Below are 15259 nucleotides of genomic sequence, written 5' to 3' on the forward strand. Positions count from 1 at the left end.
CTGATGCTGCTTGGCTTGCTGTGTTCATCCAGCTCTACACCTTGTTATCTCAGATTCTCCAGCATCTGCAGTTCCTACTATCTCATAAACCCAACCAGATGGCTTTTAAATATTGTAATTGTACCAGCCTCCACCATGTCCTCTGGCAGCTCATTCCATACACACACCACACTCTGTGTGAAAAAGTTGCTCCTTAGGTCCCTTTTAAATCTTTCCCCTCTCACCCTAAAGCTATGCCCTCTAGTTTTGGACTCCCCCACTCCAGGGAAAAGACGTTGTCTGTTTACCCTATCCATGTTCCTCATGATTTTATAAACCTCTATAAGGTAACCCCTCAGCCTCCGCTCCAGGGAAAATAGCCCCAGTTTATTCAGCCTCTCCCTGTAGCTTAAACCCTCCTACCCTGACAACATCCTTGTAAATCTTTTCTAAACCCTTTCAAGTTTCACAACATCCTTCCTACAGCAGGGAGACCAGAACTGCACGCAGTATTCCAATAGTGGTCTAACCAATGTCCTGTGCAGCTACAACATGATCTCCCAACCCCTATATTCAAGGTACTGACCAATAAAGGCAAGCATACCAAACTCCTTCTTCACTATTCTATCTATCTGCGACTCCACTTTCAAGGAACAATGAACCTGTACTCCAAAGTCTCTTTGTTCAGCAATACTCCCCAAGACCTTACCACTAAGTGTAAAAGTCCTGCCCTGATTTGCCTTTCCAAAATGCAGCACCTCACATTTATCTAATTTAAACTCCATCTCCACTCCTCAGTCCATTGGCCCATTTATTCAAGATCCCAATGTACTCTGAGGTCTGCAAGAGAAACGGTACAGAACAAATCTCTGTTAAAGGCACATCATCTGAATACTGTCATTCATGTCTGTGAAATGTGATGTTTATATTTCATCACAGGAGTGGCTATTGAACTTTGATGTGGTCAGTGACCATTTATGGATCCATCTTATATAGTATGGGGGCTATCATATGGTTTTCCTTGACTCCAGTCTGGATTTTAAAGGCAAATCTTCCACTCAAGACTGAGTCAAATGTTTTGGTGAGGTCAGTGCAGGGAAGAAATCTTGATGATGTTCTCAGCAATTTTCTAGGACTTGCCTGGCAACAAAGACCAGAGACCAAAGACAAGTCTTTGGTCCCACTAGGGTTGCTCAGCTCCTGATTTCATTACAAAATTAGTTCACACATGGACAAAAGAGCTGAAATTCCCAAAGATGGGAAATGAGAGACTCCCCTTGACAACAAATATGGCATGAAGGAGTCCTAGCAAACCAGAGTCAACAGGAATCAAGGGAACTATCCAAGATACTTTGTTGGTTGGAATACCTGGAACAAAGTAGGTTGATTGTGATTGTTCAGGTCTGTCAACTCAGCTCCAGGACATCCTTAGGGTAGTGTCGAAGGCCTTTCAGGCACTTAATCAAAGATGTTCCCTCCAAGATCAGAAGTGGCAACGCTCACTAATGATTGAACAACGTTTAGCACCATTCATGGCACCTCTGTTCATGTCCAAATGCAACAAGACCTGGACAATATTCAGGTTTGGACTGAAAAGTAGCAATAACCTTCATGCTATACTAATGCCAGGCAATGACCATCAATTCTATACATTCACTGTCCTTATCATCACTGAATTCCCCACAATCAACATTTCCAGAGGTTACCATTTGATCAGTGACTGAACTGGACTAGCCATATAAATACAGTGGCTACAAGAACAGTTCTAGAAATTCTACAGTGAGTAACTCAAGTAGTATGATGAAACAGTCCCAACTTGCCAGGATGAGTGCAGCTCCAAAAACATCAGGAAGTTTTACACCATCCAGGACAAAGCAGGCTGCTCAAGACATTTGTTGTCATGGCTGACACATCCTAGCACACACAGGTCCACTTTCAGCTTCACATTTCACTGTCTTACCACCGGGCCACACAACTTACTTGGCATTAGCTACATCCCATCCTAAGTCATTGTCTCTTAGTCACTCTCTTCCCAATGCCCACTGCAGATCAGCATCTTATCATTCACCATTGGGGGACACTGACACCAAGAGGTTAAGCATATGAACATGGGGAGGTGATGGCCTAGTGGTATTATCACTGGACTGTTAATCCAGAGACTCCGAGAATGTTCTGGGGACCTGGGTTTGAATCCCGCTACAGCAGATGGTGGAATTTGAATTCAGTAAATATCTAGAACAAACAGTCTAATGATGACCATGAATCTGTTGTCAATTGTTGGGGAAAAACCCATCTGGTTCATTAATGTCCTTTAGGGAAGGAAACTGCCATCCTCACCTGGTCTGGCCTCCAGACCCACAGCAATGTGGTTGACTTGTAACTGCCTTCTGGGCAATTAGAGATGGGCAATGAATGCTGCCTAGCCAGTAACACACTCATCCCATGAATGAATAAAAAAAAAGTAATAGTAGTAAGTCACAGCCCTGCTTTTTAAAAATTATTTCACAGGATGAGAGCTGGGCTGGCATTTATTGCCCATCTTTTAATTACCCAGATGGCAATTAAGAGTCAACCACATTGCTGTGGATCCAGAGTCACATGTGGGCCAGACCAGGTAAGGATGGCAGTTTCCTTTTCTAAAGTACATTAGTGAACCAGATGAGGTTTTCCCAAAAATCATTAATGGATTTGTTGTCATCATTGGACTCTTAATCCCAGATTTTTACTGAGTTCAAATCCACCATCTGCCACAGTGGGATTTGAACCCAGGTGCCCAGAGCATTACTTCGACCTTCACTCCCCACAACAGATTTCTGCATATCTCTGATAATTTTTCATACCCTTAGTAATCAAGAATCTACCTACCCCTGCCTTTAAAATGCTTAAAGATCCTGTATCCGTTGCCTTTTAAAGGAAGGAATATCCAGTCTCTCAATCCTTAGAGAAAGTTTGGAGACATCAGTCTAGGGTTGGGCCAATTGTTTTGCCATGAAACAAAGGGAGGGGGCCGAGTTTGGTGGAAGACAGTTAATGATGATGCACGAGCAGGGGAAGTAATGAAGTGTCCCCGATGAGTGAGTAGGAAGTGCAGAGGACAGGAGGGGTTAGGAGTTTGGGAGGATGAGACCATCGAGTCTGCACTGCCATTCCATCATGGCTAGTATGTTTCTCGACCCCATTGTCCTACCTTCTCCCCATAATTCTTGATTCCCTTACCAATCAATAGTCTATCTTAAATACACTCAATGACTTGGCCTGGACAGCCCTCTACAACAATGTATCACACAGATTAACCACCCTCTGGCTGAAGAAATTCCTCATCTCCCTTCACTCTGAGGCTGTGGCCCCAGTCCTAGTCTAATGAACATTTCCAAAGGTAAGTAGGAACTCCTTAATAATAGTTTCCATTGGAAGTGTGAAAAGATGCTCAGTTACAAGTGGTGTACCACAAGGATCTGTCCTGGGTCCTCTTCTATTTGTGATTTTTGTAAATGATTTGGGTGAAGGAGTGGAAGGGTGGATTAGCAAGTTCGCGGACGATACGAAGGTCGGTCGTCTTGTGGACAGTGCGGAGGGCTGTTCTAGGTTACAAAGGGACATTGATAGGATGCAGAGCTGAGCTGAGAAGTGGCAGATGGAGTTTAACCCTGAAAAGTGTGAGGTGATTCATTTTGGAAGGATAAACTTGAAAGCAGAATACAGGGTTAACAGAAAGAGTCTTGGCAGTGTGGAGGAGCAGAGGGATCTTGGGGTTCACGTCCACAGTTCCCTGAAAGCTGCCACCCAGGTGGATGGAGTTGTTAAGAAGGTATATGGTGTGTTAGCTTTCATTAATAGAGGGATGGAGTTCAAGAGCCGTGAAGTTATGCTTCGGCCACATCTGGAGTATTGTGTCCAGTTCTGGTCGCCTCATTACAGGAAAGATGTGGAGGTATTGGAAAAGGTGCAGAGGAGATTTACCAGGATGTTGCTGGAATGGAGGGAAGGTCTTACGAGGAAAGGTTGAGAGAGCTAGGGCTTTTCTCTTTAGAACGACGAAGCATGAGAGGTGACTTGATAGAGGTGTACAAAATGATCAGAGGTATAGATAGAGTAGACAGCCAGAGACTTTTTCCTAGAGTGGAGGTAGCTATTACAAGGGGGCATAGTTTTAGAGTGAGTGGAAGTAGATATAGGGGAGACGTCAGAGGTAGGTTCTTTACTCAGAAAGTGGTAGGAGCATGGAATACATTGCCGGAGAGAGTAGTGGAGTTGGCCTTATTAGGGGCATTTAAGCGGCGATTAGAAAGGCATGTGGATGATAGTATAAGGTAGTGGTGGAGGTTAGATAGACCTTAGGTATAGGGTAAAAGTTCGGCACAACATCATGGGCCGAAGGGCCTGTACTGTGCTGTACTGTTCTATGTTCTAAGATTTTCCTAGTTCACTGAAAATCTAAAGAAATGAGAATCATTCATGCTAATCGCCGTGACAAATAAAAGGTTAATTACCTCAACTAAAAGATAAAGTCAAAGTCTAGGCTGATTCAATACCTAATATGGAAGAACAATTCACCAGTTTGGGATAGCAGCCACTTTCAAGTTTTAAGCAGTGGAAGTCTGTGAACAATTATTTTGTACAGAAATTTTAGAATTGATCCTGAGAAAAACATCTTGCAGCATATGATGCTTCATAATACAGACAGGAAGACATCTAGGACTGCTGTAACATACCAAGGCTACCAAGAACCACAACCTGCTGTAAAAGCTGAACAAAGGAACCTTCGCTCACTCCTAGGACCTGTTCACCTCAGTCCACAAGTGGGAGAAACATCCACGGTTCCCAATATTTGGCTATAAAAGCCATCACAGCTGCTGAATTTTGGCTTTTAGCTTTCAACTCCTCCAATTCAGGAGTTTTCAGGAAAGCCAGGTCTACAATAGAGACTGAAATCATATGTGACTTTATCATTACTTTTAATCTTTGTATCTGTATTTTAGTTAATATTATTTACAAAAAATGTAAGTAATAGCTGTGTCATAAACATTTATCTTGTTTAAAGTGTAGAGCTATGCTACTGGCTATTTTTAAAACTGAAAACACTCAAAAACTGAAAGCAGACCACATACAAGCCTTTTTTTTTTAAGCTGAAGAGATACTTAGTGTGTGAATATAATAAATAGGTTTGGTTTTGAAGCTAAAAGTTAATTCATTTAAATGTCTCTCAGGTACTTCAACTAACCTCTGTTCCCACGGAAACTAGTGCATCAGGGTGGATCTCTAACTAGAATTATGCAACCAGCCTGTATGAAACCTGCCTCATGGAGAGGCAGAAGTGCTTGCCACTGCCAGGGTATTGCAATGTGCATACCACTGGGGAACATATTTAAACAGCTCAACAGCAACTCAAATACTGCATGCCAAGAACTAAGTCTTTCACAATGTGCTGTGTAACTGTCTACACTGAGGATACAGAACAGAAAGGCAAGTTAGTCCTCAGTTCACTGACAGGGAACTAGAGGTGCGGAGCATTATAGAACCCCCACAATTTGGAAACATGCCATTCAGCCCCTCGAGTCCACTGCACCCCCATGAAGAGCATCCCACCCAGACCTAGCACCCCCGCCCCCGGCATCCCCACCACTCTATCCCTGTAATCCTGCATTTCCCATGGCTAATCCACCTAGCCTACACATCCCTCAACATTCTCACCAATTTAGCACAGCCAATCCACCTAACCCACATATCTTTGGAGAACACCCAAGTATATGGAGCATGCTGCAATGTTGTGACAAAGTCCATTGTGAAGCATGAGATTTCTGAATATTTGGAAATGTTTGTAAGGACAAAGTCAGCATAGTTTCATCAAGGGGAGGTCATACCTGACAAATCTGTTAGAATTATTTAAGTAACGAGCAAGGTCAACCAAGGAGAGCCAATGGATGTTATCTACCTGGACTTCAAGAAGGCCTTTGATAAGGTGCCACACAGGAGGCTGCTGAGTAAGTTAAGGGCCCATGGTGTTACAGGCAAGGTGCTAGCATGGGTAGAAGACTGGATGTCTGGCATAAGGCTTAAAAAGGGTTAAAAGGGTCTTTCTCAGGATGGCAGCCGGTGACAAATGGTGTTCCACAAGTGTCATTGTTGGGACCACAACTTTTCACTTCATACATTAATGATGTAGATGAAGGAACTGTGGGTATTCTGGCAACATTTGCAGATGATACACGGATAGGTGGGGGGACAGGTAATATTGAGGAGGTGGGGAGGCTGCAGAAGGATGTGGACAGGTTAAGAGAGTGGGCAAAGAAGTGGCAGATGGAGTACAATGTGGGAAAGTGTGAGGTCATGCACTTTGGTAAAAGAATAAAAGCATGGGCTAATTTCTAAATGGGGAGAAACTTCAGAAGTCTGAAGTGCAAAGAGACTTGGGAGTTCTAGTCCAGAATTCTCTCATGGTAAACTTGCAGGTTGAGTCAGTAGTCAGGAAGGCAAATGCAATGTTGGCATTTATTTTGAGAGGACTTGAATATAAAAGCAGGGATGTACTCCTGAGGCTTTATAAGGCCCTGGTCAGGCTACATTTGGAGTATTGTGCACAGTTCTGGCCCCCATATCTCAGGAAGAATGCACTGGCCTGGAGCGGGTTCAAAGGAGGTTCACAAGAATGGCCCCAGGAATGAGAAGCTTAACATACGAGGAATGTTTGAGGACTCTGGGACTATACACATTGGAGTTTAGAAGGATGAGGGGGGATCTAGTTGAAACTTTCAGAATACTGAATGGCCTGGACAGTATGGATGTTGGGAAGATGCCTCCATTGGTAGGAGAGTCTAGGACCCGAGGGCACAGCCTTAAAGTAAAAGGGAAAACCTTTTAGATCGGAGATAAGGAGAAACTTCTTCAGCCAGAGAGTGGCGAATCTATGGAATTCACTGCCACAGAAGGCTGTGGAGAACAGGTCATTGAGTACATGTAAGACTGAGAGAGATAGGTCCTTGATTATCAAGGGTTACAGGGAAAAAGCGAGAGAATGGGGTTGAGGAACTCATCAGCCATGATCGAATTGCAGAGCAGACTCGATGGGCCGAATGGCCTAATTTCTGCTCCTATATCTTACAGTCTTAAGACAGAATTGAGCTGAACAGAAGCAAGCAGGGAGCTGCTGTCACCAGGCTACCATTTTGAATTTCAGCAATTGATGACCTTCAATCTTCATGAAGGACAGAATTGGAAACTGCGAAGAAAACAGGCAAGTTGGGCTACTAATAAGATACAAATACTTGGAAATAAGATAACTGTCACTCATCTGGGTGATTCTAAAGTTGCCATATAAACCTTAAGGAGAAAATCAGAAAATATTTTCTTAATATTGAAATTCTGGATTTTTTTTTCCCCAGAGTTTTGTATTTGCTATCACTTCTCACCATTGCCCACATCACTCAAGGGCACAGAAAATTCCACCCATAAGTTCCATACCCAAGAATAAAAAGAGTCATAAAAAGGTTAACATCAAACTAATTTAAACTTTATTTCTTCGCAGTAATGGACTAATTTTCAAACTGTTTTTTAAAACAGCTCCAATGCTGCTGCACACCCCAGTTAAATACAAACCACAACTTTTAAAATAATTCAGCACTTGAAAGCTATGGCTGACTGCAATAAACAATAATTTGATTGTTAGCGAGATGGAATTTCAGCAACATTTGCAACAAAATATTGTTTAAGTGATTCACAAAGACAGTACATTTATAATTAAACAGCATTCATTAACAGAACGTTATGATTGGTCCACATACATGCACTGCAGACTTCTCCTCGGTGATCAAATTTTTCAGTTCTTGTCCAACACTGAATTTATAGATCAAGCAACATCTTGTACATCTTTCAGAGCAGAGCAACCTAACCACATGATTCTAACAATAGGAATTAAAATATTTTTCCCATAACATTTATGCAGCAGCAACACAGGTTGTCTTCTTTCCAGTATATGATGAGAGCATCTTTTAGTGAATTGTCATCCTCTATAATATCATGACCACCTTTTCTAACACCTCACTCTTACAGAAGAAGTCTGCAACTGCACACTGATCTTAAGTCTTGGAATACTTCTACCTTAAGAAAACATTGGAATTCCTATTATACACAAAATAAAAAGGTACTCTAGAAATCAGTGATTTAGAAACATGCTCAGTTCCAGTTAGTCTCCAGATAAAACACAATTCACATAAAATGCTATTAAAAAGAAACAATCAGTTGCATTGGTTAAAGACCACAATGAGCAAGGAAAGTGCGGTGAAAAGATTAAATATCCAAAGCTCAAATTATTTGGCTTTTGAATTTTTTTTCCCTTTGTTGATGCAAAGCTAACAGATTACAATAATTAAATCTCCCCTGAATATAAATTAGGTGTTCTTGTGGAGCAATCATGTCAACATCTTTCTTTCGGCAAACCAAATTTCCTGTATATTGTATTAAATCTAACAATGGTGATCAAGGCAAAAGACATGATTAAACATTTAAAAACTTGGAAATATTGAAGTACCGCAATGCTTAAATTTTCAACCAAGGGCAGAGGTATTGAGGGCAAACCCCTTATTTTTAAATGAACATATTCAGTAAGAAAGGGGAAAGTAAGCGCTCCATAACATTCCAGCACCTAAAAACTATTAAGTTGTTAGCAAATTTCACATTGATCCAACATAGAAGATACTGTCATTATGGATAACATACTCTTCATTTTATGAGGATACAGTTTAGATTATTGCATAAATTACATTCCATGCCAGTAAACACCAGTGAAGGTTGACTGATTTCACAATAGTACCATTACGCAAGTGCCTCATGCCTTTTACTGAACCAGACTAATACAAATACATTTAAGAAAATTAGCATGCAGCACTGTTAGCTATACATTGTCACACATTATATAACTAATTTGTGAAAAGCTAGCAGAAACTAACAATATTTTAAACATCAGTAATAACATGTAATTATAAAGCTGCTGAATCCAACATAAATACAGCTTTTTAACCATTTAAAACAAAATCAGTAAAAGGCACATTACCATTTTTAAAATACACAAAATGATTTAGAAAGATTACACACACCACGAATACAAATTAACATATGTAACCCAAAAAGGAATCTACAATGCCCAATACATTCATTACCAGAGCACAATCCAGTATGGCTACAAAAATAAATTTGTGTAAACAAAATCTAAGATTTTCAAAAATGCACAAGCAAATCATCTTTTTATTCCCTTCTTTATGTAGGTCACATTGCCGTACATTTAATGTGTACGGTTTTAATGCTTTATTAAAATCTGTAGCAAACTATTTCCATAAAATTTATACCAAAAATGAGAAGTGTAAACCTATTATACAAAGGCATGTTGCAATCTGGATTATAAAAGGCAGCACTGATATCTTGGATTTTGACTGAAAACCGTTTCCTTTAAAAATTCAGAAACATTGGTTGCTAAATTGTGTGTGGACCATAAAGATTAAGTGTATTCATTCTTTTCCACAGATGAACGTACCTGGAATGTTTCAACAAATTCAATTTTTGAATTTTAAAATTCACTTTTCTAAAAGGAAACTTTCTCCCTTTGAACAATCCCAAAATATTAATAGCCTCCAGTAAAATATATGCCTTAATAAAAATAAATTAGGGTAATTAAGGGAAAGCAAAATAGTGGTCTGTAGTACTGGTTTTTATGTTTGAATTAATTGTAAATATAACTAAACAGTCATCTTCAAGGCGTAGTGTTGTGACCACAAGCATTCACCAAAGATTAGGGGATATAAAGTTTCTACTTCTGTGCTTCAAAGCCCAAGATTGTGGGTGGAGTTGCTGGTAGGGGTAATGCTTATGGTGTGTCTAGTAAGTGTTTTACATTTTCATAAGGACATGCATGAAATGACTTTTAAACAAAATGAATTTGGTGGTTTAATTGAACATTTAAAGGAAGTAATATTTGTGACAACGCTCAACAATTTGCATTTACTGACTGCCTATGAAATTAACTTAGTAGATTAAGAATAAAATATGTTCCGTATATTCCATTTAAAAGAATCTTTTAAAAACTATATAAAATGAAACACGTGGTCAAATTTGGGAAGTTATTCAGACTACCGTTTCTTCAACTGATTCAATTTGAAGAGGAGATTCCATACCTGCAGCAAGGTGGTTGGCTCCTAAGTGTCCTCTATGAACTGTGCAATTAGGGATGGGCAATAAAAACTGGCCCAGCCAGCAATGCCTACATCCTGTGAAGAATCATAATGATTAAAAATTGATTGTTGGTTGGTTTTAACCATAGATCTTAAGATAATTAAGCCCAAAGATTCTCAATGCTGCCTTTTAATAATTTTATGCATATGCAAAACTAATGTAATTTCGGTGGGAGCTACTACTTTGCCTTTAAATCAAATCTCATAGTTAGAATAGTCCCAAAGAGATTTCTCACTGAGCCAATCTCTCCAAATACAAACTATGAATACTACCTGGTTTATAATACCATTTTTCAAAAAATAAGATCACACGGTTATTTTTATTAAAAGCATTAAATTGACAAGAGTTAAGTAGTGTAATATGAATGAAAAAACAATTTTGACCTATGTTAATAGTCCTATAAATATCTCAATCCTTCTCTACATTCACAATGCTTTAAGACGCAAGACTTCTGATTGTCTAAGCCCAAGTATGAAAACTACCTTATGACTAGCTCTATGTAATAGAATGTCTCTAGTCGCTAAATGGTTCCAGAATTCTAGAAATAAATCAGTTAAACAAAAATAGCTTTGGTAACCTAGTACTGTACACAGTTAAATTTGTGAAAAATACTTTGCACATACAACCCAAAAAACTAAATATTAAATATATATTTCCTGAGTAAACAGTTAATCTGATTAGCAAGGTTTGGCGAGAATAATCCCATTAATACAGTACATTAGATACTAAATATGAATTTAAATTAAAATTGAATCAATATTAAAATAAATATGGTATGCTTTAAAAATTATAATCCCTTAAACTGATATTACAAAAAAAATCAATTTTGTCTTCATTAAGTGCTTGCTAAATCAAAGTACAACATTTATTATTTCCCCACCGTAGAGAGTTAGTAAATCTAAGAACTAATCCTGAGTAACAGTTCTTTTTCTTTCTTAAACATTTTATGCAAATTATAGACTTAAATGAGATTACTCAAGTTATGTAGCACTCATACTCATTCAGTCTTTTAGCTCTGTAATGCAGTGATGATGACTACGTTACAAAGATTGCACTATGTTCAATACCATGCTAAACAAGTTGGATTATTCCTCCTCAGTAGAGCAGTTTATAATTATAGTTTATAATTATCTCAACAGGATTCTGGTGAATGTTTTTCCAGTGAGCAAGTAAAACTTTTGTTCCGAGATTTGCATCCAGTTCTGGTCCTAGATTCTCAAAATAGATAACTCAAAGCTGTCACCTGTTTCCTAATTCAACAGCCTCAGCCAATCACAAATCAAAAAGTATTTTGTTTTTGAGTAGATTATACAACAATTCAGGAGAAAAACATAGCTTTTTAGATTGGAAGAATGAATTTCAAAAGAGCCGTCCAGTTACCACTTTTGATCAACATTTCATAAAGAGATTAATTTAGTATTGGGCTGATTTGCATGATGAGACAAAATGTAATTCAGTGAACATATATTTTTCGGGTGGGTTGCTTTAACTTCCATTTTCAAAAAAAATTAGACAGAACATGCAAACAAGATAATTATCACATAGGTTAAATATCAGTACCACTGGAATTTTTTTAAAAACACGAATTAGTGAAAGGCGTAACAAAGGTTTAATTTGTATGCTACTGTAACAGCCAATTTACAAAGAACACAGACAATTCCGCTGAGGGCAAACAGAAAATCCTTCTTCCCATGTTAATCATGGTTAATTTTTGTTAAAACAAAAAATTATTCAATTCTATTCCTTTTGATTTAAATTTTTAAAATTATTAATCTGACAAGCTATGTTTTAAATGATAATTTCTGCAGATTTTACACTACATAATAATGACAATACAGCAAAAAAATATCACTTTCCTTAATTAACCACAAATTTTTATTTTCAACAGCAATTTTTAAGGAATGCTTCATTAAGATCCATAAAACATACTGGAAAAGGCTTCTCATTGATGACAAAAGGTCACCAGTATTACTGCTAGAATTTCAATTTTCACAATTGTTTCACCATTTTGGAGATATGGGTCGTGGAAAGGATGATGCAAACAAAAGATAGCTCAATAGTTAACAAGATTCTTGTTTCCCCCACCTTCAAAACACTGTGGTTTAACATGTCTATTTAAACATTCATGGAATCTTTTTTCTAACTCGTCAACTAGTCAACTTCAATTTTAAAAAAAATCATGGGAAAAGAAAAACTGGACTACAGATTCCAGAACTGAGCAATGCACCCTACTGAAATCAACAAAAATTTAAAAGGAACAATTGTCAGTCAAGATGCTACTGAATTTTTATTTGTAGTTAACATGCTATTATTTTCCTTAGAAAGGAATCAAATTTATAACCTGAAAGAAACTTTACTTTTGCTGAAAAATCAATTTGCGTTATGATGTTTTCAAATTCTTTTGTCTAAACCCATTTGGCATCCCGATTTGAGAGATTAGGAACGCTAGCCAATTTTGTTTACTTCCCTTCCTGAATAAAATATGATGCAACACATTCAGCACAGAAATTATTATCTTAAAATGGGAGCCGAAACTCATAGAAACAAGTCATTTTCTCCCTGTTACTTGACAACACCGACTCCTGCCTCTCCAACTGAAAAACGTAGTTGAGGCAGTACTTAACAGTGCAGTTAAATACTAGAATGTGCTTCAAACATTTTGTTAGTTGGCAAGTGCACATCATATAGTCATTAGCCAAAGAAACCAGAACATGTCAGGATTGATGCCGAATCAATTTCTAAATTTAACATGGTACGAGACTGATGCTGATTTGAAAGAAAAGTGAAAATTGGATGGTTACTACAATGGGATAGTTTTACAGCTGTGTGGTAAGTTATTAACAAAAATCCAAGTATCTCCAATGAAGTGAAAAAGAATAAAAATACTTAGGGCAAAGCTAATGCTACCTAGTGACTGCTTCTGCAGGTGTGTGTGTGAATGCTGGTTTAGGTTTGATTATAATAGGTCTATAGTTAGTGAAGTGACCTACCAGCACTCACTGTAGATGCTTAAATGCACATGTACAAGGTACAATGGACCACAAATGCCCATTGTTGTACCATGAATTATCATGCATCATTAGCTTGAGAAGACAGCAGTAATGCAATAAAATTAACAGTTTCAAAATGAAATATTTCTGGAGAATATATTGATTCTAGTAGATTGTTATAATTAGATAACTGTAATATGGCACCAATTTGTTTCATAGGCTATTAACTGCAATCAAACAAATTACGAAAATATCATTCTTTCTAACCTCCCTTCTGTTTCTGCAGTTCAAATTGAAGAATGGATCTGTTTATGAAGTGAAATCAATTTAAAAGTTACTGGTGCATGTTTAATTGCCAGGGATCTTGTTGCACGTACAATTCTTTCAGTTTGATCATCTGAAAAAAAGGAACCTATGACTAAATAACTCATCAAGTTGAGAATTGAATGACTGCTTTTAAGTGCTTGACATAATTAGCTAATTGTTCTTCAATGCACAGGCACATAATAGTACATTTTTTAAGCAAATAATATCAAATATAATTGTTAAGTAATCAATATAATTTCCTAACCAGTGAGTTATGAAAATCTTGTTAGCTCACTGGATAGGCATATACATATTTTTTTCAAATAGCCCTGTTTTTGGTTCTCAATGTTTCAGTTGCCATTACAATCCGATTTATTCACGTGGCTACAAAGTAAAGTTGAAGAAACATTTGAGAGATGAAGTAATCAAATTCCTAATTATCTATGCAGTTATTTTTAATTAGAAAGAATCAGATCCCGATTTTGTTTTTCTAAAAACTCTCTCAAATCTTATTGGTATCACAATACTATGGAAAGTACCTTTCTGTACCAAAATTCCACTGCCTAAACTAAATTTAGAATCTGACCAGGGCACACTAGTTCAAAGAAAGACAGGGTTTTAACAAATTCTGCAATGACACAGAATTTCAGTAGAATATGAAAATAACCTATTGAATAATGAAATTGTTCACTTCTAGTAGATTTTAGCACCATTACTTTTTTTAAACAAAGTTCAGTGTAACAATTGATCTTATTGTGTGTTAATCCTCAGTTAAACAAGTCTAATGACAGTTATTAATGTTCATCAGAATGGAACTTTTTTTAAGTTTTCAATAATATTTCATAATCTAAAGTGTAATTAAGAAATATTCTACATAACCGTAAAGCATAAAAGAACTTGCTTCATTGATTGGGTTTTTGAATAAATTCAACTCAGTAGAAATTATATTGCAGTTTAGAAACTAAAAAGAGGCAAATGACAAATTCTTGACAGTTCTCCAATGTCAAAATCAGGTCGAAATGGGTGCTACATAAAACTGCAAACAGTACTGTACTCCCTTAGTATTGCCACAGTGGTTCATTATTTCTTACTTCATTCACTAAATTCAAACTCTTGTTTCAGTAGTTAAAAAAAAAAATCCGCAATTATTTGGTTTCTCCCCACTTCTACACAAGATGTGGTGCAAACTCCTGAACAACCTGGTTACAATCTAGTGATATTAACATATACCAAAGCCAGTTTCAAATAGAAATAAGTTTGTCAATATCCTGATGCAGCTGAAATTACTTTTTTACAGCACAAACGTAGTGTCAGGATCTTGTAGAAACTGTGATCAAAAATGATATTTTCACACTGTACTGAGATCAAATTTCATTGTTCTCAGGAACTGATAACCAAGCAACATCGTTCCACATCATTGCTCCTCTCTCTTCTCAGATAATCAACTTGCCCTTACCATTAAGATTACCAGGTTAATTTCAAATTTCAGCAAGCTTTTTTTTAAAAAGACACTCGGCTCATCATTAATCCTAGAAGTTCACACAACGCAAACAAATACCGCAATACTGCTTTAAACACTTCATCCACAGTTTGACATATTCCATAGCAGAACTCACAGAATGCAATTGCATTTTGAGCTGTTACTTTTTCAACACACTTCTCTCTTACAATCAATTTCCATTTTTATTGGTGCATATCCAGCAAGGTCAGATTCAGGCTTTTCCACCATTTTCTCTTCAGTGAGTCTCTTGTCATCATTCTTGATA

At 37.5% G+C, this 15259-nt stretch overlaps 1 protein-coding gene across 1 annotated transcript in view; it reads right to left on the reverse strand.

Moving 5' to 3' along the window:
• LOC109921859 (sodium channel protein type 4 subunit alpha-like) overlaps positions 1-15259 on the reverse strand; it is a 1322739-nt gene that overhangs the window by 428197 nt on the left and 879283 nt on the right. Inside the window, 1 exon segment of the mRNA XM_048618339.1 lies at positions 9991-10039. Within this exon segment, the coding sequence (XP_048474296.1) occupies positions 9991-10039 (49 nt within the window).

Source organism: Rhincodon typus, chromosome 2, assembly GCF_021869965.1.
Source record: "Rhincodon typus isolate 14 chromosome 2, sRhiTyp1.1, whole genome shotgun sequence".
NCBI classification, from domain to species: domain Eukaryota; kingdom Metazoa; phylum Chordata; class Chondrichthyes; order Orectolobiformes; family Rhincodontidae; genus Rhincodon; species Rhincodon typus.